The 27,462-nt window shown below is 43.1% G+C and overlaps 2 protein-coding genes across 2 annotated transcripts; both read right to left on the bottom strand.

Moving 5' to 3' along the window:
* Positions 1 to 13,834: 13,834 nt before the first annotated feature.
* On the bottom strand, positions 13,835 to 14,881 carry LOC117875621 (trace amine-associated receptor 4-like). The gene has a single exon (XM_034766989.1). The coding sequence runs from the start codon at positions 14,876 to 14,878 to the stop codon at positions 13,835 to 13,837; it is 1,044 nt and encodes a 347-aa protein (XP_034622880.1). The 5' UTR covers positions 14,879 to 14,881.
* Positions 14,882 to 24,829: 9,948 nt separating this feature from the next.
* Positions 24,830 to 25,876, bottom strand: LOC117875620 (trace amine-associated receptor 4-like). The gene has a single exon (XM_034766988.1). The coding sequence runs from the start codon at positions 25,871 to 25,873 to the stop codon at positions 24,830 to 24,832; it is 1,044 nt and encodes a 347-aa protein (XP_034622879.1). The 5' UTR covers positions 25,874 to 25,876.
* Positions 25,877 to 27,462: the final 1,586 nt, after the last annotated feature.

The raw sequence follows: 27,462 nt of genomic DNA, 5'->3' as shown, positions 1-27,462 counted from the left end.
AAATAATTATTTTTATTGTGAGACTGACTAGAAACTGTGTTTGTTTCTTATGGACAAATTATCTTTTCTTACAAAAAGCCATGCCATATTGCAGATGGAAAATACAAAAGGGCAAATTGCTCATTTTTGTATACTTCCAGTTACAGAGATGAATCTAGAAAACCAGTATAAGACTGAAAATTCCACATTCAACTAACCAATTGTAATGACTAACAGACTTCCTAAAACACTATCGCTTCTTTTCTCCCATGTCGTTGCTATGTAACTCCTTATTCAACAGGAAAATTAACCATAATAAATATAGACGTACACATAAGAATTTTCAATGAGTATTTTTAACGAATCAAATAATTAACCAATATGATTTTAAACACATATTAATTATGTTCCTTGAAAGTTACATTTAGACAGATGTACTTAAGTATATATTTTCCTTTATTTTATTTCATTTTTTAATAATCACTAAGTTTGCAGCCAGAATTAGTGAAGGAAGTTAATTTCTGAACAAACACATACACAATGATGCTGGATCTCTCTTAACTGAAATAAAATATAATTATAAAACTATGCTTATAAATCAGTGGTACTTACAGTAAAATAGAATCACCTATTGTTGTCTCATGTGATCTATATTACAGTGAGTGGATCCCTCTTCTAATGATGTATCCATTGGCATACCTGGGAGAGGTGAGATTAATCAACTCTTTATATAATCCAGATGGAGAGATGGGTCCCTCAGATGAATAGCATGCCTGAGGGAATGCACAAAGCATTATTTGTACAACAGAACGTCACTTGTTTTAAAGAACAATGAGTCTTAAACACACTCATGCTCACTTGCCCATAGAATCTATCAACCCCTTTCAGAGGATGCCCATTAACCTCATTGCCTATGGCTTTCACTTGGAAGGGTTCTAGTAGCTCACGACCATGTCTTCTTGTAACATCTCTCCATCCCCACTCATTCCTGCAGATTCCAGCCCTCCTTTGACTTTTCCTCCACCACATGGTAATAGGCTCCCAATGTCCATCCCTTTTACCTCAAAAACCAAGCAAGAAATCACAACGCCCCATGATCTTCCATATTTCATTGTGAGAGCCTGTCCTGCCCCCAATCCCACAAGAAGTTCCTGACTAACTAAGATTTTCTCATCACCCAGAAAAGGTGATTATTACAACCTTCCCTCCCAATAGACTTGCTGTGAATTTTAAAACAGGCTCCTGGCTCCCAGATTAAACCCTTCATAGCCACAATTCCTTCCCTCCTTTTTTGATCTCCAATTCATGACCCTCTGACTACCCACAAATCTTTTACAGACTCCCTGAAAATATTCTTTCTCACCTGGACTCTCCTCACAATATCTGCTGCCTTGACCTGCAGCTCTAGGTTCTTTATGTGCTCCCTAAACAAGATCTTTGCCCTTTGCCACACTTCCTCCCTACTTCTGGTCCCCTCACTAACATGCCTTCAGTTGCCCATGGCCTTTCCTCCCCAGAATCCATTGTGACCAGCATCCCAGGGGAGCCAACTGAGGTCACTCAATTAGTCTGAAGTGCAAATAATGGGGCAGACAATCCCCAAAGCTGGTGGATATTCCAATACTTAGATTTACCAAGCCAGCACAAAACAGCCTCTATAATACCTCACTGATTACCCAGAAGCCAACAACACAGTTCCCTTAAAGCAACCCAGCCTCAGGCCTCCACCCAGACACCCAAGTCAAATATGATGAGGATCACTGAAAATCTTCATAAAAAAGTTCTATCAATCCCAAAGGATCGGACACATTACCTCCCAGGTTAAATGAATATTCCAGATTTTGCCCAAATACACGCTTACAGCCAATTCTTATGAACTAAACTAAAATTTATTAAAAAAGAAAAGAGCGTATTGGTTAAAAGATCAGTATATATACAGACATGAGTACAATTCTTGAGATTCAGATTCATAGCAGAGATGGTGAGCTTTGTAGATTCAGAGTTCTTTCAGAATTAGTTCATAGGTTATAGTCCAATGTTTATATTCAGGGTGGTCCAGTCAGGACTGGGATCTCAGACTTGTGGCTTAAGCTTCCCTTTCATGAAGCACCAAGCAGTCCTGAGATAAAAAGGATTGGGACCCAAACATCTTTATACAGTTTCAGGCCTTCTTGTGACAGTTCAGAGTTCTTCGTTGAACAATAGGCAATAATGGGGACTTTTGAAGTAGATTCATTTCCTAAGCGTTGCCAGTAATTAATTACATGGATTTACATAAGGCAATTTATCCATTAGGCAGTCTATCACAAACTTTAACTGGCATATAGACAATAACATTATTTCACCCAAGACTCATGTAAATGTTAATATTCCCTGTTGATCTCTGAATCAATAGCTATAGTGACAGACAGGAAGTGTCTGTTTATGACTAGCATTTAAGATATAAGTAAACACTCACAATTAGTATCACCTCTAATTCTCTAACAATACAGGTTTGCACTTCAAAGTTCTAGCCTATCTACCATGGAATGGCCCTAATTACCATTTCTAACATGTCTCTACAGGTTGATCCTGGGTCAGTTAGCCTGCAGGATGCTTAACCCTTTCTGGCCATGTGTCACACTTTGTATAAGATTCATTGCAATTATATAACAGTGGTAGCAATAATAATTTGCATGGTTATATTTTAATTAGACAACATCACACTCCCATTTCCCACTCCCTTGATGTTCCCTTGCCTCTCATTCCCTTGGCTTCTGCCAAGTGTTTTCCAAATGCAGCGTGTAGCAGAGCAAACAAAAATGTGAAAGAAAGTGTGGAGGTCCCACAGAGAGATTGCCATGGTAAAAGTGGGAGGCACACCTTTTATATGGATCTTTAAGAGGGGATTATGCTGAAGTTGGAGCCAGTTCTTATCTTTCTAAACTGGTACACACCCCATGGCAGATCTCAAGAATTGATACTAAGTCCTCTACCTTGAGTGGAAAAAAACTTCCCAAAATCTTTCTTCATACAGACTATAAGGGCAAGGCCTTGGACAATTTTTCCAATGGCATTTGAAGTTTTCCATTTGTGTTTTTGCAACATGAAAATTTCTGCCCTATATAAAAAAATTCATAATGAAAAAATGGTGATTTTTTTCATAGCTTACCAACTGCCAGAGAAAAAGGTTGCTGCCATGTCAATTCCAAACACTGGACATATATACAGAGAGAGAGAGAGAGAGAGAGAGAGAGAGAGAGATTATGTTTAGAATATCAAAGGTTTTTATGGGCATTGAATAGCTCATCAGATTACTAATATAGTATCTATCTGTCTTTGTTGTTTCATCATCTTCACATTCTTCTACGTTTTAATATAAAATGAATTCAAGGTCTCTTTCCAATTCCAAGTATTAATGTATCTACATCAGAATAATAATCCTCTCTATCTAAGTATATATCTATCTGTAGGGACAACGGCATGGGCAGTTATGTCTAATGGTTAGTCAGGCATCTGGCAACTTGATCGGAGTCAGATGCGAACCCAAAGGTCAGATCCAGAGATGGGTCAGGAGTCAAACCAAAGGTCAGAACTGGAGTCAGAGTGAGGAGTCAAGCCAGGGATTGAAGTCAGAGTCAGTGTCAGGGTAAGATGTAGAAGCAGGAATGGTGAGCAAGGCAGGAAAGAAAGAACCAGGAACAGATGGGGGAATGGGTTAAGAAGGGCAAGAACCATAGCCAGGGTGGACGGCAGGGCTTAGGAATCAGGCAAGTATACAGAGTCCATTGTAGCAGCCATCCAGGGATTCACCTAGTTTCTCAGACAACTTCCTGAGCCTATTTATGGTTTACATAGTGCGAGCCAGTCAATCAGTGGGGCTGGATGACTCCCCCAATAATGAGTTTTGTGGATAAGGCCTTTGTGAGCTAGAGCTTGGCCGGACTTCTTCTCCACTGGTTCAGATAAGCTGCAGGATGGCGGCCATGGTCTGAGCACCGGGGTTTGAGGCTTGCAAACTCTTACATCACCCCCCTCCTCTTCAAATATGTGGGTAGTGGTCTGGGCTTTCCAAAGTGTTTTTTGTGGAAAGCATTTATCAGGTGAGGAGCCTGGACATTCTTGCCTGTTCCCAGAAGCACTCTTCAGGACTGTAGCCTTCCCAATCTACCAGGCTGGTGGTTGGAAGTTGTGAGGGAATGTGGGGCTTCAGAAACAGGCAGGAAGGCAGGGCTTAGGAGTCAGGCAAGTAGGCAGTGTGCATAATATGAGCCAGCCAGGGAATCATCTAGTTGCTTAGACAGCTTCCTGTGCCTTTTTCTGCTTTAAGTATTGCTTCCCAGCCAATCAGAGGGGCTAGATGATTCCCCCAGTTTAGAAGCATTGTGGGTGGGGATTTTGTGAGCTAGAGCTTGGCTGGCCCTCTTCTCAACTGCTTTGGTAAGCTGGTAGGTGGTGACCATAATTTGCATACTGGCTGGGGGCCCATGGGCCTGGTTTTGTGGCTCTGCAATCCCTCACATTATCTATCTATGATATTTCTAAAGTTTTCATCACCATTGTATTTAGGTAGCAAATATCAAAACTATAGACAGGTCTTAACTGTCCAAAGCAACTTCAATTGTCCACTTCACCATTATACATTTGGGTTTTTCTCCCCCCCCCTTTTATTTCTTTCTCTTTCTGCTTCCCAGCCATGTGACAAGAAACCATCTAATCAATGAGAGACAGTGTCAGGGTTCCCTCCCCACTCTGAACTCTGGGCTACAGATTTGGGGACCCGCATGAAAGACCCCCTATGCCTGTTTCTACCAGCTTAGGTTAATACTTCCCCAAGGCACAATCCTTTCCTTGTTTTTGGACAATATTGCTGCCACCACCAAGTGATTTCAACAAAAATCCAGGAAAAGGGGCCACTTGGAGTCCCCATTTCCCCAAAATATTCTCCCAAGCTCCTTGACCCCCTTTCCTGGGGAGGCCTGAGAATAATATACTAACCAGTAGGTTACAAAGTGAGCACAGACAAAACCCCTTGGTTTTTAGGACACTGGAAATCAATCAGGTTCTTAAAAGAAGAATTTTATTAAAAAAAAAGTAAAAGAATCACACCTGCAAAATCAGAATGGAAGGTAACTTTAGAGGGTAAATAAAAAGATTTAAAACACAGAGGATTCCCCTCTAGGCTTAGCTTCAAAGTTACAAAAATAAACAAAACAAAACAGGAACAAAACTCCCTCTTAGCATAGAGAAAATTCATAAGCTAAACCAAAAGATAATCTAATGCATTTCCTTGCCTTTACTTACAATTTCTATAATTTTAGATATATCATTTCAGGTATCTTTTCAAGAGATGGTCTATCTGCTTGGTCTCTCTCTCTAGTCAGAGAAGGAACAAACAAAGAGAGCACAAACAAAACCTCTGCCCCCCCCCCCCCAGATTTGAAAGTATCTTTTTTCCTTATTGGCCCTTTTGGTCAGGTACCAACCAGGTTATTTGAGCTTCTTAACCCCTTACAGGTAAAGTGATTCTGTAACTCTGGCTAAGAGGGATTTTATGTTACTGCATTACATAAAGGTTGTTTCCCTTCCCTTTATATTTATGACAGAAGGTTTTCACAAAAAAAGCGGAGTTGCGCATTATGTTCTGGAAAAGGCGAGACGTGGTCTACACATTTCTTATATATATATCTTTTATTTGTTTGAGCAAACAGAGGCATCTGATTTCCAGTGCAGTCAATATGGCACATTTTGTGTCAGTTTTTCAAAGAGTGTCTCAGCTGCTGAGCCCACAAAAATCTGCACACATGCAAAATACCTAACCGAACATTACGCAGTTTTTGCAATATCATGCCCACGGATCTGCCGTCACCTGATGTATGCAAATACCCACTTAATTGAGCAAATGATGTTGGAGGGAGAGGTTGTGAGTGCGTTGCATCCACAGGCATTTTTGCTAGCACTTTCAATACATCCTATGCTGATGATTTAGTCGTGTATGTTTAAAGAGTGCTATTTTAAAAAACAATCTCCAAGCTGGGAGTGGAGGAGCTAGTAGTGCACTGGCTTTGCCTGTTAGGTGTGGATGCAACCAGCTCGACGAACACTGCAGAAATCTGACCAGCAGAGGAAATACAAAAGATACGGGAGAGAGATTGTCATGCAGTGTTCTCTTTCTTTTGCAGGCAATTCCTGGGACTCAAGACCTTACTGTATAATAAGAAAGTACACATTCTGTCCATTATCTGGGAGCCAAAATTTATCAAAGAGTTCTATGTGAAACAGTTTTAGTCAAAAAATTCTTAAGAAGAGTCACACTAACTATGAGTGTTTAAGATCATGTAAACTCTGCAAAAAAACTGTTTGCTAATGAGACACCCGTTATATCCTCTCCCCAGAGCTCACTCATTCCCTTTGCTGTTTTGCCGCATTTTGCGGCTGACTGAACATGAATCTCACATGGGAATCCTCAGACAAAAACAGCTTCTCTAGGTCTATTCCCTGAGCTCTGTCTGATGTCCTGCTCAGTGTTCAAGTTTATAAAAAACATTCTTTAAGCACCTGTGAAATCGCATTCCATAGCAAAACTAAATACTGAAATTATTTTAAAAAGTCACTTTTAAACTGGGAAAAAGAAGCCACTAACATGCTGAGAGGCATGGCACATTAAAATGGTAGACTTTCTGAATAACAAGGACTGAAAGATCAGATTCTCCAGTCTGCTTTGACTTCCATTAAGTGTAAGCAGCACAAAGTGGCCTTAAAGCCTCTGGAGGTGGCCAGCCTAGAGTTCCCTTTAAACAAGGAAATTTTGCATTGGCATAAATTTGGCAGGAGTAGCACAGCTGCCTCCTGCATCAACTGCTCCCACCCCAAAGTGCCCAGCATAAGGAGAGGGAAGGTCCAATGTGGGCTGGGATAATGATATTTTATGTCCAGTTCTCCACTGGCTTAATATCACTGTGCAGAAATAACTTGCACAGTAGCTAGGCAACTTCAGATCAGGGAGCTACAGCCAGTTCTCTGTGGCTCCAATCTCTAATCAAGCCCTTTATGTCTAAGTATTACTCCTGGGGGAATTCTGCACCACTGCGCACATGCAGAATTCGTGTCCCCCACAGATTTCTTTGCTTCCCTGCAGAAAAATTACTTTCTGATGGGGAAGCAAATGGAAGCCACAAGAGCGGTCATGTGCCCCTCCCCTAAGCATGGACACATGGTTTGGGGCACCTGGAGCAGCTGGTGGTGCAGCAAATCACTGTGGTGGAGAGTGGGCCAGGGGCTAGGTCAGACCCCCCCCGTCCACCAATCCCCCATGCATCCAGACCCCTACTGGTGTCTCCCCCACACACACCAGAATCCCCCCCACCAAGCCCTCTGCTGAGCCCCACACCTCCCACACCTGGCCTTTCCCAGCCACAGCCAGTGGCTCCTACTCTGCACTGGGCTCAGCTCCTATTCCCAGCTAGGCTGGGGGAGGGGGAGGAGTGCACTTCTCCTACACAGAACAGCCAGACCCAAGTCAAATCCAACTCCAGAAAACTGACCTGTCTCCAAACCCCTCTACCCTGCTTCCTGCCTCATCGCTCCTCAGCCACCAGGAGAGGGGTCACTGTACTGGGAGCTGCTCCCCCATCTGCCCAACCTGTCCCATTGCCCCTGCACTCAGACTCCCCACCATGAGCCCCTGTGCATCCAGATCCCCCCACATCTGGACTCCCCCACTGAGCTACCCACACCCAGATTACCCCACACCTTGATCCCCCCCACACTAAGCCCCTCCACACTTGAATCCTGCCTGTCTGCCTACACCTGGTATACCTAGCAGATAGGGACAGGGCCCTGGGGTGTTACAGTGGCAGGTCCAGCCAGTGCACTATTTCAGGGTCAGGTACAGCCTCACCATCAGGTCCATGTCCTGGGTGGAGGGCGGGGCTGAAGGGTGATCTCCCACTTCCATGTAGCCAGTGTCATGTGCTCCCCACTGCCATGCTGGAGTCTCCACATTATTTATTGACAAATAAAATTTGCAGAATTTTGCAGAATTTTAAAATATTGTGCGCAGAATTTTTAATTTTTTGGTGCAGAATTCCCTGGGGAGTAAAGTATACAAGGCCAGTATAACCAGGCTCACTTCACTCCTTCTCGGCTGCCTAGGATCAGGGGGCATGTTAGGAGGCAGCAGGGAAAAGAAAGGGATCTTCTGGAGAGAGGCTCTTCCAGGAGCCCTGCGGTGCAGGGAGCTGAAAGTGGAAGACCCAGCCAGCAGCCGCCGGGGACTGACAGGGAGAGCCCCAACTGTCAGCAGCCCAGGACTCCTGGAGTTTGACCAAATTGTAGGGGAAGCCTAATATTGCGGGATCTGCAATGTCTGCACTATTGCAAATTAAGTAGAGCATTATATACAAGACATTTTATTAGTTTTTTATTTATTCCCAGAGTCTAAACTTCATCTTATCATTGTTGTCTCTGGATGAACATAGTTTCATAAGCAGTACAAAATTAGTATGGTAAATATGAACTAGCGCTAGCCCTTCACCACAAAAGGTCTTCTTTGTCTTCTTTGCCCTGCTGACAGAAGCCAGCATAAAGAGGTGGAGTTTGGATTGGACCGTAAAAGAGAACAAATTTAGGCACCACCATCTGCCCTCTTTCAAAAATGCAGCCATACTGTGTCAGACCAATGATCCATCTAGTTCTGTATCTGGTCTTCCAAGAGTGGCCAATTTCAGGTGCTTCAGAGGGTATGAACAGAACAGATAATCATCAAGTGAGCCATCCCCTGTTGTCCACTCCCATCTTGTGGCAAACAGAGGCTAGGGACCCTCAGAGCAGAGTGTTGCATCCCTGCCCATCCTGGCTAATAGCCATTGATGGACCCAGACCCCTAAGAACATATCTAGTTCTTTTTATGAACCCAATTATACTTTTGGCCTTTCACAACATCCCCTGGTATCCTCTGAGCTCCAATATATTCATTGGGACTGCTAAGGTTCTCAGCTGATCTCAGTTACTTTGGTAATGCATAGAGACAGAGGTGATTTCTCAAGTGCAGCAGCTACAACCCAAACCGAACACTGAATCAACAAACATTCAGAACACTTTCCCGCTAGAGACTTAATTACTCATTGATTGGTGTGTATGAGACTGGCTTGTGTAGCTTGCATGTAGATAAAGATCAGTTATTCAGTCAGAGAAAACATTTTGGGCTTAGTTCTGTTACCCTTATACATGCTGAGAATTAGGGTATGTCTACACTACGAAATTACTCTGATTTTACAGAAGTCGATTTTTGGGAACAGATTGTATATAGAGTGCATGCATCCACACTAAGCACATTAATTCGGCGGTGTGTGTCCATAGTATCGTGGCAAGCGTCGACATTCCGAGCGGTGCACTGGGGTAGCTATCCCACAATTCCCGCAGTCCCCGCTGCCCATTGGAATTCTGGGTTGGGCTCCCAATGCTCCCAAAAATTTGTCCTGGGTGGTTATGGATAAATGTCATCAGTCAACCCTCCCTCCATGAAAGCAACGGCAGACAATCATTTCAGGCCCTTTTCCCTTGGTTGCTCGAGCAGACGCCATAGCATGGCAAGCATGGAGCCTGTTCAGCTCACCGCAGCAGTTATGAGCATTGTAAACACCTCATGCATTATCGTGCAGTTTATGCAGAACCAGAAGCTGAAAAACCAGGCCAGGAGGCGACGGCAGCACAGTGACGAGAATGATGAGGACATGGACACAGACTTCTCTCAAAGTGCGGGCAATGTGGACATCATGGTGTTAATGGGGCAGGTTCATGCCATGGAACGCTGATTCTGGGCCCAGGAAACAAACACAGACTGGTGGGATCGCATAGTGTTGCAGGTCTGGGATGATTCCCAGTGGCTCCGAAACTTTCGCATGGGTAAGGGCACTTTCATGGAACTTTGTGACTTGCTTTCCCCTGCCCTGAACCACAAGAATACCAAGATGAGAGCAGCTCTCACAGTTCACAAGCGAGTGGCGATAGCCCTCTGGAAGCTTGTAATGCCAGACAGCTACCGGTCAGTCGGGAATCAATTTGAAGTGGGCAAATCTACTGTGGGGGTTGCTATCATGTAAGTAGCCAACGCAATCACTGAGCTACTGCTATCAAAGGTAGTGACTCTGGGAAATGTGGAAGTCATAGTAGATGGCTTTGCTGCAATGGGATTCCCTAAATGTGGTGGGGCGATAGAAGGAACCCATATCCCTATCTTGGGACCGGACCACCAAGGCAGCCAGTAAACCGTAAGGGGTACTTTTCAATGGTGCTGCAAGCACTGGTGGATCACAAGGGACATTTCACCAAAATCAACTTGGGATGGCCAGGAAAGGTTCATGATGCTCGCGTCTTCAGGAACTCTGGTCTGTTTAAATGGCTGCAGGAAGGGATTTACTTCCCAGACCAGAAAATAACTGTTGGGGATGTTGAAATGCCAATAGTTATCCTTGGGGACCCAGCCTACCCCTTAATGCCCTGGCTCATGAAGCCATACACAGGCACTCTGGACAGTAGTAAGGAGCTGTTCAACTATAGGCTGAGCAAATGCAGAATGGTGGTAGAATGTGCATTTGGACGTTTGAAGGGTCGCTGGAGCAGTTTACTGACTCGCTCAGACCTCAGCGAAACCAATATCCCCATTGTTATTGCTGCTTGCTGTGTGCGCCACAATCTCTGTGAGAGTAAGGGGGATACGTTTATGGCAGGGTGGGAGGTTGAGGCAAATTGCCTGGCCGCTGATTACACACAGCCAGACACCAGGGCGATTAGAAGAGCACATCAGGAAGCACTGCGCATCAGAAAAGCTTTGAAAACCAGTTTCATGACTGGCCAGGATACCGTGTAACAGTTCTATTTGTTTCTCCTTGATGAAAATCTGCTTCCTTGGTTGAGTCTAATTCTCTGTAAGCCAACCTCCCTCCCCACTTTGATCACAGCTTGGAAATAAAGTCACTATCATTTAAAAACCATGTATTCTTTATTAATTGATTATAAAAATAGGGAGATAACTCACAAGGTAGCCTGGGTGGGGTGTGGGAGGAGGGGAGGAGGGAACGAAAAGGCCACTTCCATACTTGTTGAATGACAGCCTTCTGTCCTCTGGGGTGGAGTGTTGGGTGCCCGGAGCCTCCCCCGTCCCACGTTCTTGGGTGTCTGGGTGAGGAGGGGCTATGGAACTTGGGGAGGAGGGAGGGCGGTTAAACAGGGGCTGCAGTGGCAGTCTCTCCAGCTGACATTCCTGAACCTCAACCAGATGCCGGATCATGTCCATTTGTTCCAACAGTAGCCCCAGCATTGCATGCTGCCTCCTCTGATCTTCCTGCCACCACCTCTCCTCACGTTCACTGGCCGCTTTCTTGTCCTGTGCTATTCTGTCCCTCCACACTTTCTGCTGAGCTCTTTCAGTGTGGGACGCCTGTATGAGCTCAGAGAACATTTCATCGTGCATGCATTTTTTTGGCCACCTTATCTGAGATAGCCTTTGGGACGGAGGAGGGAGGCTTGAAACATTTCTAGCTGTGTGAGGAAAAAAAGGTAGAGAAGTATTTAAAAAGATACATTTTACAGAACAATGGGTATACTCTTTCACGGTGAACAACACTATTCACATTACATAGTACATGTGATTTCGGTACAAGGTCATTTTTTGCATCTTATATTGAGTGCCTGCGGCTTTGGTGTTAGAGATCAAACACGCCAGGCAACAGAATTCGGCTTGCAGACGGCCATGGTAAACCATAGTCTTTTGGCTTCTGCAACCTTCATAACAGCAGCACTCTCCTTTCCCATACCAAGCAAAGCCCGTTGAGTTGTCCATTTAGGGCTGCGGTTTTCGTGTTAACATGCAGCAGCAGAAACCAAACTAATACCCCCCGCCCGCATCTTTTCTCTGCGATGATCGCTTTAACCCTTTCCCAACCACATGGCTGGTATCAGGGAAGATCCCTGCTAGCCAAACGCGAACAGCTCAGCGCCAATGGCCCCCTCCCCCACCGCTTTGTTAACTGCGGGAAGGATTTCTTTTCACCCACAGGCAAACAGCCCAGTAGAAACAGCCACCTATGAAGGTCCCCTTAATTAAATTCCCGTATTTCAACCAAGTTACAATGAACGATATCACTCTCCTAAGGATAACACAGAGAGATAAAGAACGGATGTTGCTTGAATGCCAGCAAACACTGGGATCATATGCTGCCAGGCATGCAATGATACCAGATTACTTGCTACTAGCATGGCATGGTAAAGTGTCCTACTATGGAGGATGGAATAAGGCTGCTCTTCCCAGAAACCTTCTGCAAAGGCTTTTAGAGTACCTCCAGGAGAGCTTCATGAAGATATCCCTGGAGGATTTCCGCTCCATCCCCAGACACGTTAACAGACTTTTCCAGTAGCTGTACTGGCCACAAATGCATCCCAAGTCCTCAGGGCAAATTAATCATTAAAAAACACTTGCTTTTAAACCATGTTTTAGATTTACAAAGGTACACTCACCAGAGGTCCCTTCTACGGCTTCATGGTCTGGGATACCGCCTTGGGAGGGTATTTCAGTCAGGGTGAGAAAAAGATCCTGGCTGTCAGGGAGAACGGTGTGCTGTGTGCTATCCTCAACCTTGTCCTCCTCCTCCTCATCTTCCCCGGCCACAAAATCCTCAGGCATGGCGACTGAGAATACCCCTTCATTGGAGTCCATGGACAGGGGTGGGGTAGTGGTGGCGGCTTCCCCCTAGAATTGCCTGCAGCTCAGTGTAGAAGCAGCTTGTCTGCAGCTCTGTCCCGGAGCGTCCGTTTGATTCTTTGGCTTTCTGGTATGCTTGTCTCAGTTCCTTAAGTTTCACGCGGCACTATGTTGAGTCCCTGTTGTGGCCTCTGTCCATCATGGCCTTGGAGATTTTTTCAAATGTTTTGGCATTCCGTCTTTTGGAATGGAGTTTTGATAACACGGATTCATCACCCCATCCAGCAATCAGGTCCAGTACATCCCGTATGGTCCATGCTGGAGCTCTTTTTTGATTCTGGGATTACATGGTTACCTGTGCTGATGAGCTCTGCATGGTCACCTGTGCTGATCAGCTGTCCACACTAGACAAACAGGAAATGAAATTCACAAGTTCGCAGGGCTTTTCCTGTCTGCCTGGCCAATGCATCTGAGTTCAGATTGCTGTCCAGAGTGGTCACAATGGTGCACTGTGGGATAGCTCCCGGAGGCCAATACCGTCGAATTACATCCACACTAACCCTAATTCAAACCAGCAATGTCGATTTCAGCGCTACTCCCCTCATCGGGGAGGAGTACAGATATTGATTTTAAGAGCCCTTTATGTCAACAAAAATGGCTTCATTGTGTGGATGGGTGCAGGCTTAATTCGATTTAACGCTGCTAAATTGGACCTAAACTCGTAGTGTAGACCAGGCCTTAGAGAAAGATACTCTCAATTGGAGTAAGGGTGGAGTTAGTGGGCCCACAATGTTGGGGAGTCCATTTTTTAAAAGGGGCAACTAGATAACAAATTAGTGCTTAGATACAGGACTTGGAAAGAAATGACATTGTAGAGTAGTTGTCAAAATGATCACTGTGTATATAGGAACATAGCTGGACAGAATGTACTGTATAATTTCCCAGACTGTTCTCTCACTTCCTACTATCTAGACAGACAGGTCACTAAGATAGCATGCTAATCTTTAAACAATACCTATAGAGACACGCTACAAATGAGTTACCCCAAAAGCATGTGCAGATTCTTGTAAATGTTGTCAATATGTAGGGCACTATGTGAACTGTTCTAAAAGATCTCCAGAAACAGCATAGGCATCTATTCATACTAATCCATTCAGAAGAGCCCTACGTGGTTAATTAAGTATTTGTGGGAAACAAAGTAAGAGTAGAGGAATCTGATCTGAAGATTGTACCAGCCACAATCATTTTAAATGCTTTGCGAAACCAAGAATAAAATAAACCATAAATGATTGGATTACAAGTAGAATTGAAGTATCCCAGCCAGAGGAAGGCATTGTACAAGTCTTCAGGTGTTGAGAAGTTAATAAAAGGATCAGCTATCGTAAGAATAAAGAAAGGCAGCCAACAAAAAACAAACACCCCCATGACTATACTTAAAGTTTTAGTTGCTTTGTTCTCTTTTTTTGTGGACATTTTGTTTTTCAATTCAGAGACACATTTTATTGCACTGGGGATTTTAGCAATTTGTCTTGCATGTTTTCTTGCCACAGTAAATATGTGGACATAGATCCCCACCATCACTGTGCCTGGGAAAAAGAAGGCTATAAGAGAAACCATCACTCCCCAGAGCTTGTTAAATATGAGTGCACAGAAACCACTGCAGTCAATAGAAGTCACATATTCTTCAATGCCCTCAATATTCAACTCTAAGAAAACTAAGCCAAAGGCAAATAAGAATGGGACAGACCAGCTAATTAATAAAAATAATACTATCACAGGGATAGTTATTTTGGTGACATAATGTAGTGGGTCACATACTGCGTAGTAACGGTCAACAGAAATAAAACATAGATGGAAAATAGAGGTGGTACAGAGCATTATATCACAGCAAGTATGGAGTTTGCAGAAGAGGTCTCCAAAATACCAGCATGACTCAATAGACCTGATCATACTGTAGGGCATAACCATGAAACTAAGCAAAAAGTCAGTAGTTGCCATGGAGCAGATCAGGAAGTTGGTTGGAGAGTGAAGCTGTTTGAAATGAGCAATGGAAATGATCACAAGCATATTCCCACCCATTGTGAGCACTATTGCTCCCACCATGAAGATGTACATTGCCCAAAGACTGATTGTAGACCTTACATTTCTAGGACATGAATTGTTAACAAAGTCAAAGCAATACTCCACATTCTGTGGACTCCAGAGATTGGATGAATTCATGATTTGGGATTAACGACAGTAACTTTTTCAAAAGTTACAGCCAGTCCTGTGGAAAAATAAAATAAACAAAGTGATATGAACAGTAGCAGCATCTGCAGACCTGTGTTTCAGATTAGTTGATTAACACCTAAACTTAAAAATAATGGGCCTAATTCTACTCTCAGTTGCAATAACATCAATTCAGAATAATTCTCATTTACTTCAGAGAAGTTACTCCAGACTTACACCAGTATAAGCGATAGCGGAATTTGGCCCAATGCTAACAAAAAAAAAATGGGCTGAATCATTTCCTAAATTCTTTTGAATCTTAAGGTGCTCAAAAACTCTTAGTAATATTGGATATTTTTGCTATGGAGTTTGCATTCAACACTATAAGCACCTTCATAAGAGTTTTGTAAAATGAAAGCCTCAAATACATGACACTCACCTGATTTCCACAGTTCTACCCATCACATCATAGATCTCTGTTCCTGGAGGTACTGACCATACGTTCAGGAGAGACATTACAGCATCAGAAAACCTAAATTGGTTGATGCTATAAAGATTTTAACATGCAACACTTTGTGAAGCTGGCCAGACCTCAAGGTAAAAGTGACAAAACCTCAACGACAGCCTCCTCATTTTAGCATGCTTGCCAGTAGGCCACTGAGTGTATACTTGCAGACAAGTTTCTCTTTGTAATATTAGTCCATTTAGGAGCTTACCCTCAACACATACTTGGCTAGGATTAAGAGAAATATAATAGCATCGTGCTGAGGAGTCATTTGGGTGTGCTGAACAATCTGTGCCTCAAAGCATTGAAAGATTTGAAAAACAGGTTAAACAACACCAGTTTAATGAACTGTATTAATCCTTTATTATGGATAATTGTTATTTTAGACTCTGTTTTTATTTAACCAGTATTTACTATTACAGATATATATGTGTAAGAAGAAAAAAACCATATATGTCACCTTACAGTCTGCACACCCTTTTTTTTAATCTTTCTTTTTAGTAGGTTACATGTAACATAGTACTCTACTGTACAATATTTCCTTTTTTTGGGTCTCTGCTGCCTGATTATGTACTTCTAGTTCCAAACGAGGTGTGTGAGTTACTGGGCAGTTTGTAACTCTGATGTTCGTAACTCTGAGGTTCTACTGTAATAGAGTTAAAGTGATGGAGTTTGAAAGTGGCGACTATGTGTGACAGGGCCGCCCAGAGGATTCAGGGGGCCTGGGGCAAAACAACTTTGGGGGCCCCTTCCATAAAAAAAAACGTTGCAATACTATAGAATACTATATTCTCGTGGGGGCCCCTGTGGGGCCCAGGACTTGGGGCAAATTGCCCCACTTGCCCCCCCCCTCTGGGCGGCCCTGATGTGTGATAGTGTGTGCACACACATATATACATAAATGTACACGTTATCTATATGTTCTTAGAGTTCTGGAGTTTAATCAATATTGTTTCACAGTGGTAAAATAAGGAATTGTATTCTGCCAGTGTGACGAAGTGGGAATGTTCTTAATGTGTTCTTTGAATGCTGAGTGGGGAGTGTTGGCCTGGGAAGGTTGCAGGGGAGCTTTGCTGGGACTGTCTGCATGGGGGGATGGGAGACTTTCCTTGGGGGAAGATACCTGAACACGTAACATGAGAACCCAGGAAGGGGGTTGGAGGCCAGGTGACACCTCTGTCCAGGAAACTGGACAAAGGCTGGGGGAGGAGATGGGGGGAGGCTAAGTGAGATGGCTGGAGGGAGTTTCAGTTTGGAGCTGGCTGGGAAAATGGAGGGGAGCCTAGATGGGGCTCTGGCCTCCTTGCCCCCCCCCCTCCGAGGGACCTAACTGAGGGGGTCCTGTTGTCTGTACCTGCAAGACCTGTCTTGGACTGTGTTCCTGTTGTCTAAATAAACCTTCTGTGTTACTGGCTGGCTGAGAGTCATGGTGAATCGCAGGAAGCCGGGGGTGCAGGGCCTTGTCTCCCTCAGACTCCATGACAGCCAATAACGCCAACAAGAGTTCCTGGTGACATCATAAACCACAAGACTCAAGTTGTTGGGAGTTTCTCATGCTAGAAGGTCTCCAAATTTAGTTAGATGCTTAGATTATGTACACATCAGGGACTCATTCTTCAATAGAATACAGATTTTAATCAAACAAACTGCCCCATCTGCAAGTCCCATTTCTTCCTCCTTTCAATTCTATAGGTCCATATCCCTTCTCCTGTTTTATCTATCCCTTTATTTGTCCCTCACATATTCCTGCTTTTCTTTTATTTCTCCCAGCTTGTCAGGTTCATTAAGCTATTTCTGAACCAAAGAGTACATGAAAGCTTTTTGGCAAACTTTTCTAAAATCCATTGGAAACTCCATTGCATGATAAGAATATGAACATTTTCCATTATAAACATATTGCAGGTTTACATCAGGTATACCAGGCTGATACCAAAATGTAGCTTCATTATAATCTGTATTTTATATAAATAACCCTATAGTATGAATTCCCCCAAAAGACAATTATGCTGTGTGTATGCTTAACATTTTGTGATCTTTCTACTTTTTACACCAAAGATATAGAAAGTATAGTGTCTATTGAAGGCCAAATCCTTACCCCATTAAAGTCATTGAGAGTTTTAAAAATGACTTTGATGGAATTAATATTAGCCCTTATGTCTAATGAAGTTTATTCCTACAAGCATTTAAGCATGTGTATAACTTTACTCCAATGAACAGTACTACTGAAATCAATAGGTCTAGCCACATGTGAATAAGAGTGTTTACAGAAAAGGAGCTTAGTATATTATCTTCCTTTAGTACGTTGAAATGATATATGACATTAACATGCATAAGAAATATCACAATGTTTGCTCAGTAACAGATTTTGTAAAAGTAAACTCTCAGAGACTGCAAACACATGAAAAACAAACTTTCTAGCCCAGCCCTGCAGTCCTCACATTGGTAATTATCAGCTCACTAATACCATTTACAGATGTTTTAATCTGTCACTGGAATAGCATAATTATTGAAGATGATCCAGCTGTTCATCTCTAGACAGTTTCTCAATGATCTTGCCAAACATTTTCAGATTCAATTGATTTCTTTATTCTACATAGTGGTTCAAATTATTTTATGATACAGAGACAATCATGTCCTCTGAAAGAATCATTAGAAAACTCTTTGTCATACAGTCATTCCACTATTGTGACTGGAAAATCAAATAAATTGCAGTTCTTCTAGTACTTTACAAAATGCAGCTGGTTACATCATTACATGGGAGTAAAATATGGTTACCTGATCTCTCTCTATAATTCATCTTTTCATAGAAAACATTTTTGGCTGGGATTTTTGCTTTTGTTTCCAGTGTTTGATTTCAGTTAGAAAATCCTCTGATCCAAGTCAATGAACAGTTTTAGAGCTTATCTGTAAAATGTGCATAATTTTTTTCTTATTACCTTACAATGCTTGTTTGGTTGCTTTTTTCTCCATAAGACTCCTTTGTGGCAATTCTCAATGAAAATGCATTTGAAATTTTCCCTCTGTTCCGATCCGATTAACTGGGATGCTGCTAGTATATATACAACAAAGAAGACCTGTAGCTGTCTCTGGTGAGTTTACAAGTCTCCTATCGTGTCTTTACTTTGGCAGATTCACTCTATAATTCTTCATTCTGCTGCTGCAACTGAAAAAAATTATGCATAAACAACCTGGTGAGGAGATTATTTGATTTGGTTCACAGCCACATTGGAAATGGGAGGATGAATTTTACAACTACTTAAATATGTTGAATATAAAGCCATGGAAGGTCTTTTAAATGATAACTTATAAGATTTATGGAACGGGGCTGTCATTTACTCTGCTGAGTAGGGCTGATAGAAAATAATCTGTCAAAACTGCTTTTTGTTGGAAAACTGGGTTTTTGGCTAAAGACATATTTTTTGCAATAAGTGCCTGTTTTCAGTGGAAATTTTCAATTTCTCATCCAAAAATTTAATGGCCACAAGTGAAAATATTTCATCCCAAGTCCAAAATATTTCAGTTCTGAAGTGCTGCCACAGTGCCTCATGGGAATTGTAATTCCAGTACCTAACACTCCAATTCTCCTCTCTCCACACTCCATTCCAATTTCCACAGCCAGACTTCATCTCCCATAATGCACCGTGACCATGGCACTCTCATGCTATATAACCTCCACTCAGCCAGAGCGGAGACTGTGGTACACACATCACAGAAGATGTAGTCCAACAAGGGAGCGCAACCTATAGAGGAGAATGGGGCCTGAGGCACTTGAACTAGAGTGTCCAGGAGGCATTAGAGTAGCAAAGAACCCAAACATTTTCCAACCAAAATGAATGATTTTTCATTTTCATTGATATTTTCCATGAGGGAAAACCCTTATTTTCTAGTGTTGATGGGACCCTAATCTTTCTGAGAGGTTTCTATGTTCTATTGCAATGTAGATGTTAAATTATAATAATTAAGTCTCAATTGAAATAAATGAAAAAAGGAACTACTTTAATGACTTCTAAAACAGGGGAATGCCTCATAAGAGAAAGGGAATCTAAAGATGGTGATTTACATTTATGGATGGGCAAAATATGCTAGAAATTATAAGTGTCTCGTTCTCCTTTTTCCATTTTCACAGCTCAACCTTTGACCATTTCAACCCCCTAAACATTATGAAGGGTCTTGAATGATCGTGCTCACCATTGTAGGGATATAAAAGAAGGACTAACAGTGATTCCCCCAAGTGACAGTGACCCCCTCATAATTTGTCCCCCACACTTTAAAATCCAACAGTTTCACCAAGTACAAAAATCTCTTGGGTCTTCTGTTAAAACTTGTAAGCTACTGTCTGTAGAAACCATTGATTATATCTATCCTGTGAAAGATACTGTATTACTATGTAAAACTTACAAACAAGTTAATTGACTTTGTTCTTGAAGTAATTGATACAATGTAAACAAACACTATAAGCTGTTAAGTGACTTTCACTTCATTCAACGGCTCCTAGGACAGATCCCCACCCTCTGTGATTAAAGGGCCGGGAGTCTCAAATGAATTAGCACACACACTGAAAGTGGTGGAGACAGTAAATTAAAATATGGTTAAGATATGAAATGTATGTTGATGAATGCTTGATGCACATAAATGGTTAGGGAGGTGCCAGCCTAGAAAGGGAGTATCCATCGGCTGAAGAATGTGTCAAGTAGGACCACCAGACAACCCCCTGAGGGTAAACTGGGATCCACCCCATCACCTAGAAGGATGAGAAACACAAACTTTGGACAGTGTGGAGCCACCAGGAATGTGCCACTCTGAGTCAGCAACAGCAGGATGAAACAGTTCCCATAGACTAACATAGGAATTAATTCCGATAAGAATGGACTCTAAAGACTGATGACTTTGAGTCTCTGGTTCTGCTGCCAGCCTCCAGGAGCATCAGGTGCACCTGACACAGACTCGGCTCCATCCTCATGACCAAGATACCTGGCCAGTAACTTGGCATGAGCAACTTCTAGCCTGGTAACTATAACACCTAGACAGAACTTGAATGAATGATTGTGTGAATGAACCTCTCTCTCTCTATGTATATATATATATGTGTGTGTGTGTCTATAAGAAATAAGTAGTCAAACAATGTTGTTTACTTTTATCTTTTGCTTTATCAGTATATTTACAATAAATGTGGCATCTTTGCCTTATCCCTCTTAATAAGATCCTGCTGGTTTTTATTCTATTGGTATAAAACCATGTGTCTCTGCACGTCTAAATTCAAGCCACAACTAGACATACAAGTAGTGAAATACCACAAGGCAAACTGTTCTCACTGTATCCCTATCTCTATCCAAGGCCTCACTTCAGGAGACCATCCCTACTGAGCAAAGCACTAAAGCATGTTCTTCACTTTGAACACAAGGTTCGGTTCTACTGAGTTAAACAAACACTTAAGTTGTTCTGCTGAATTAGAACTCAAAACAGTAAGTAACACATAGGTGAAAAGAAAACTTGTTCTTGTGATATTTTCAGCCAGGGATTCATACCCCAGGTATTTAGATTGCTTGGGTGTTCTTTAATTTTCTTCTAGCCTGCATAGGTAGCAGTTGTGTATGTTTAAAGAGTACAGTTTTAAAAAACAATCTGCAAGCACGGAGTGGAGGAGGTAGCGGTCCACTCACAGGCTCCAACTCCATGTCCATGGAAAAAAATTAGCAGGTGCTTAGCATCCACTGGCAGCCAGCGCCCCTGGCTCCCTCCAGCACTTTTTGCTCGCTGGCGAGCCCGCTGATCAACTCCTCTGCTTCCCTCCCAGTGCTTCCCGCCCATCGCAATCAGCTGTTCCCCGGCAGGCAGGAGGCATTGGGAGGGTGTGGGATGAGTGTGGATGGGGCGTGCTTGGGGGAGGGGCGGAAAGAGGCGGGGAAGAGTCAGGGCGGGGGTGGAGCAGGGGTGGGAAGAGGCAGGGTGGGGACTTGGGGGAAAGGGGGAGTGAGGGAGGGCTTCGGGTGGTGGGAGGTAGAGAGGAAGTTGCTGCCTATGAGTGCACTGGCATTGCCTGTTAGCTTCCACATCAGCTATGGATGCAAGCAGCTAGACGAATACTACAGAAATCTGACCAGCAGAGGAAATACAAAAGATACGGGAGAGAGATTGTCATGCAGCATTCTCTTTCTTTTGCAGGCAATTCTTGGGACTCAAGGTCTTATTGTATAATAATAAAGTACTCATTCTGCCAGTTATTTGGGAGCCAGAATTTAACAGAGTTCTATGTGAAACAGCTTTAGTCAAAAAGTTCTTAAGAAAAGTCAGATTAATTATGGGTGTTTAAGATCATGAAAACTCTGCAAAAAGACTGTTTGTTAATGAGACACCCATTATATCCTCTCCCCAGAGCTCACTCATTCCCTTTGCTGTTTTGCTGCATTTTCCTGCTGAGGGAACATGAATCTCACATGTGAATCCTCAAAGAAAAACAGCTTCTATAGGTCTATTCCCTGAGCTCTGTCTGATGTCTTGAGCAGTGTTCAAGGTTTTTTAAAACATTGTTATACATCTGACAAATCACACTCCCTGTATAAACTAAACACTGAAATTATTTTAAAAAGTCACTTTGAATCTGGGAAAAAAGAAGATGCTAACATGCTTAGTGGCATGGCACATTAAGGGCAAAATGGTAGACTTCCTGAATAACAAGGACTAAAAGACCAGCTTCTCCAGTCTGCTTTGTCCTCCATAAGTGTAAGCAGCACAAAGTGGCCTTAAAGTCTCTGGAAATGGCCAGCCTAGAGTTCCCTTTAAACAAGGAAATTTTGCATTGGCACAAAGCTGGCAAGGGTAGCACAGCTGCCTCCTGCATCGACTGCCCCCTCCCCACAATGCCTGGCATAAGGAGAGGGAGGGTGCAGTGGGGGTGGGGGCAGAGCCCCATTATGTCCAATCCTCCAGTGGCTTAATATCTCTGTACAGAAATAACTTGCACTGGAGATGGGCAGCTCCAGATCGGGGAGCTACAACTAACTCTCTGCAGCTCCTATCTCTAATCAAGCCTTACATGTCTAAGTATACAAAGGCCAGTATAACCAGCCTCGCTGCATTCCTTCCTGGCTCCCCAGGGTCAGGAGCCATGTCAGGGGCAGCAGGGAAAAAAAGGGGATGTTCTGGAGAGGGGTTATACAGAAGCATTGCCATGCGCGGAGCTGACGACGGGAACCCTGGTCACCAGCCTCTGGGGGCTGACAGTGGGGCTATCAGCAGCCAGAGGCTCCCACTGTCAGCCCCCAGTGGCTGATAAAATTGCAGGGGAAGCCTAATATTGCAGGAGCTGCAATTTCTGCAATATCACAAATAAAGTAGGGCCTTAAATACAAGACATTTTATCCGTTTTTTAATTTTTTCCCAGTTTTTAAACTTTATCTTATCATTGTTGTCTCTGGATGAAGATACATAGTTTCATAATCAGTACAAAATTAGTATGACAGATATGAACTAGCACTACCCCTTCTCCACAAGACGTCTTCTTTGTCCTCTGGCAGGGGCTAGGTGGATTTTGGATTGGACGGTAAAAGAGAACAAACCTAGGCACCACCATCTGCCCTCCTTCAAAAATGCCCCACTTCAAAAAACAGCCATACTTGGTCAGACAAAAGGTCCATTTAGTCCAGTATCTGATCTTTCAACAGTAGCTAATTCCAGGTGCTTCAGAGAGAATGAACAGAACAGATAATCATCAAGTGATCCATCCCCTGTCGTCCATTCCTATCTTCTGGCAAACAGAGGCTAGGGACACTCAGAGCATTGGGTTGCATCCCTGCTCATCCTGGCTAATAGCCATTGATTGACCTATCCCCCCAGGAACATATCTAGTTCTTTTTTTGAACCCAGTGATAATTTTGGCCTTTCACAGCATCCCATGGCATCCACCGAGCCCCCACATGTTTTTTGGGACTCATAAGGTTCTCAGCTGATCTCAGCTACTTTGGTAATGCATGGAGAAGGAGGTGATTTCTCAGCAGCTACAACCCAAACAGAACACTGAATCAATGAATATTCAGAACACTTTCCCGCTAGAGACTTAGTTACTCTTTCACTGGTTGTATGGGACTAGCTTAGGTAGCTTCTATGTAGATAAAGATCAGTTTTTCAACCAGAGAAAATACTTTGGGCTTAGTCCTGTTACCCTTATTCATGCTGAGAACTAGAGAAAGATACTCTCAATTGGAGTAAGGGTGGCGTCCATTTTCAAACATGGGCAACTAGATAAATTAATGCTTAAATACTTTACTTGGAGGTTCAAACTGGTACTTGGACAGAAATTATATTGTGGTGTAGTTGTCAAAACGATCACTGTGTATACAGGAACATAGCTAGACAGAATGTACTGTATAGTTTGCCAGACGGTTCTCTCACTTCCTACTATCTAGACAGACAGCTCATTAAGATAGCATGCTAATCCTTAAACAATACCGATAGAGCAGTGGTGGACAACCTGCGGCCTGCAGGCCACATGCGGCCCAACAGGGTAAGCTGATTGTGGACCATGAGACATTTTGCGAGACATTTTGAGGATGTTGACCATCCGCAGGCACAGCCCCCGGCAGCTCCCCATGGCAGTGGTTCACCGTTCCCGGCCAATGGGAGCTGCGGGAAGCTGCAGCCAGCACGTAACTGTTTCTCCAAAAAGCATGAGAAGAGACTAGAGGAGCTTGGGTTGTTTAGTCTGACAAAGCGAAGGCTGAGGGGGGATATGATTGCTATCTTCAAATATATCAGAGGGATAAATACAAGGGAGGGAGAGGAATTATTCCAGCTTAGTACTAATGTGGACACGAGAACTGGCTGTGGGGAAGTTCAGGCTTGAAATTAGATGAAGGTTTCTGACCGTCAGAGGGGTGAAATATTGGAATGGCCTTCCGAGGGAAATGGTGGGGGCGACGGACATGTCTGGTTTTAAGATTAAGTTAGATAAGTTTATGGAGGGAATGGTTTAATGGTAAAACATAGTAGCCAAGGAAAACCAAGCAACGGTACGTAAATAGTATAATGGCCAACAGGGGTCAGGCTAGAGACTCTTGCCTACATGCTCGGGGTCTTACTGATCGCCATATTTGGGGTCAGGAAGGAATTTTCCTCCAGGGTAGATTGGCTGAGCCTCTGGAGGTCTTTTGCCTTCCTCCGCAGCATGGGGCAGGGATCACTAGCAGGAGGGTCTCTGCCGATTGAGGCCACTAAAACACAGGATTGGGGACTTCAACGGCAGAGTCCAGGGAAGGGTTTTGTGGCCTGCAGCATGCAGGGGGTCAGACCAGATGATCATAATGGTCCCTTCAGACCTTAAAGTCTATGAGTCTATGAGTCTATGTGCAGATTCTTGTAAATGTTGTCAATATATAGGGCCCTATGTGACCTATTCTAAAAGATCTCCAGAAATAGCATATGCTATTAATGCTAATCCATTCATAAAAGCCCTACCTGGCTAACTAAGTATTTGTGGGAAATAAAGTACGAGTAGAGGATTCCGGTCTGAAGATTGTACCAGTCACAATCATTTTAAATGCTTTGCGAAACCAAGAATAAAATAAAGCGTAAATGATTGGATTACAAGTAGAATTGAAGTATCCCAGCCAGAGGAAGGCATTGTACAAGTCTTCAGGTGTTGAGACGTTAATAAAAGGATCAACTATCGTAAGAATAAAGAAAGGCAGCCAACAAAAAACAAATACCCCCATGACTATACTTAAAGTCTTAGTTGCTTTGTTCTCTTTTTTTGTGGAGATTTTGTTTTTCATTTCAGAGACACATTTTATTGCCCTGGGGATTTTAGCAATTTGTCTAGCATGTTTTCTTGCCACAGTAAATATGTGGACATAGATCCCCACCATCACTGTGCCTGGGAAAAAGAAGGCTATAAGAGAAGCCATCACTCCCCAGAGCTTGTTAAGTATGAAGACACAGAAACCACTGCAGTCAATGGAAGCCACATATTCTTCAATGCCCTCAATATTCAGCTCTGAGAAAACTAGGCCAAAAGCCAATAAGAATGGGACAGTCCAGCTAATTAATAAAAATAATACTATCACAGGGATAGTTATTTTGGTGACATAATGCAGAGGGTCACAAACTGCATAGTAACGGTCAACAGAGATAAAACATAGATGGAAAATAGAGGTGGTACAGAGCATTATATCACAGCACGTATGGAGTTTGCAGAAGAGGTCTCCAAAATACCAGCATGACTCAATAGACCTGATCATACTGTAGGGCATAACCATGAAACTAAGCAAAAAGTCAGTAGCTGCCATGGAGCAGATCAGGAAGTTGGTTGGAGAGTGAAGCTGTTTGAAATGAGCAATGGAAATGATCACAAGCATATTCCCACCCATTGTGAGCACTATTGCTCCCACCATGAAGATGTACATTGCCCAAAGACTGATTGTAGACCTTACATTTCTAGGACATGAATTGTTAACAAAGTCAAAGCAATACTGCACGTTCTGTGGACTCCAGAGGTTGGATGAATTCATGATTTGGGATCATCGACAGTAACTTTTTCAAAAGTATTACAATGCAGCCAGTCCTGGGGGAAAAGAAAATTTAAACAAAGTGACATGAACATCTGCAGACCTGTGTTTCAGATTAGTTGATTAACACCTAACATTAAAAATAATGGGTCTAATTCTACTCTCAGTTGCAATAACATAAATTCAGAACAATCCCCATTTACTTCGGAGGAGTTAATCCAGATGTACACCAGTATAAGAGATAGCAGAATTTGGCCCAATGATAAAAAAAGAAAAAAGGGCCGAATCTTTTCCTAAATACTTTTGAATCTTAAGATTCTCAAAAATTCTAAGTAATATTGGATATTTGTGCTATGGAGTTTACATTCAACAGTTTAAGCACCTTGATAAGAGGTTTGCACAATGAAAACCTCAAACATATGACACTCCCCTGTATTGCAAACACAGGCGGATTCTGGTTTTGTGGGGCCCTGGGCTACAGTAAGTGGGGGCCCCTCTCCATGCCTTCCGCCTGCAGTCCCGCCCTTCGCACCTCCCCCACACTTCTGGGGTTTGGGGCGTGGGGAGGCTTGCCCTGTTCTGCCTGCCTGGTTCTCCTGCCGGGGAGCAGGGTCGAGGTGCAGAGGCTTCCCCTGCTCCCCAGCAGGAGCACTGGGCAGGCACTCAGAGCAGGGCAAGCCTCCACCCCACCATCCCCGCTTCCTGGCAGAAGCACCAGGGAGGCAGAGCGGGTCGGGGTGCGAGGGCACTCATTTTTCCAGAGCCTCCACAATTGGCCGGAGCCCCAGGGCATGGGCCTCATTGGCCCAGTGGCTAATCCACCACTGATTGCACAGTTCTACGCATCATCTCGGAGATCTTTGTTCCTTTAGGTACTGCCCATACTTCCAGGAGAGACATTACAGCATCAGGAAACCCAAACTGGTTGATGCTATAAAGATTTTAACATGCAACACTTTGTGAAGCTGGCCAGACCTCAAGGTAAAAGAGTGACACAAACTCATTGACACCATCCTCGTTTTAGCATGCTTGCCAGTAGGCCACTGAGTGTATACCTGCAGACATGTTTCTGATTGTAATATTAATCCACTGAGGTGCATACCCTCTACACATACTTGGCTAGGATTAAGAGAAATATAATAGCATCGTGCTGAGGAGTCCTGAGGTTTGCTGAACAATCTGTGCCTCAAAGCATTGAAAGATTTGAAAAACAGGTAAAACAACACCAGTTTAGTGAACTGTATTAATCCTTTATTATGGATAATTGTTATTTAATACTTCTGGGTTTTTTTTATTTAAACCAGTATTTATTATCATAAATATACATGTGTAAGAAAAAAAAAGATGTCACATTACAGTCTGCACACTCTCCTCTACATGCTATTCCTTATGCCAGCAAACTGGTGCACAGTTCTTGGTGTACAATAGAATGAAAGTGATGGAGTTTGGCCTGAGAAGGTACATCCCATATGCTAGTGTGTGCATGCATACGCACATATACATGAATGTAAACACATGCTATATATATGTTATTAGAGTTTGGGAGTTTAATTAACATTATTTCACGGTAGTAAACTAAGGAATTCTGTTCC

The sequence above is a fragment of the Trachemys scripta genome, chromosome 3 (genome assembly GCF_013100865.1).
Source record: "Trachemys scripta elegans isolate TJP31775 chromosome 3, CAS_Tse_1.0, whole genome shotgun sequence".
NCBI lineage: Eukaryota > Metazoa > Chordata > Testudines > Emydidae > Trachemys > Trachemys scripta.
This window is presented reverse-complemented; position numbering and strand designations above follow the sequence as displayed.

Bases quoted from the DNA above. Each gene is read 5' to 3' on its own strand.
- LOC117875620 (XM_034766988.1), bottom strand. From the start codon at position 25,873: ATGAATTCATCCAACCTCTGGAGTCCACAGAACGTGCAGTATTGCTTT.
- LOC117875621 (XM_034766989.1), bottom strand. From the start codon at position 14,878: ATGAATTCATCCAATCTCTGGAGTCCACAGAATGTGGAGTATTGCTTT.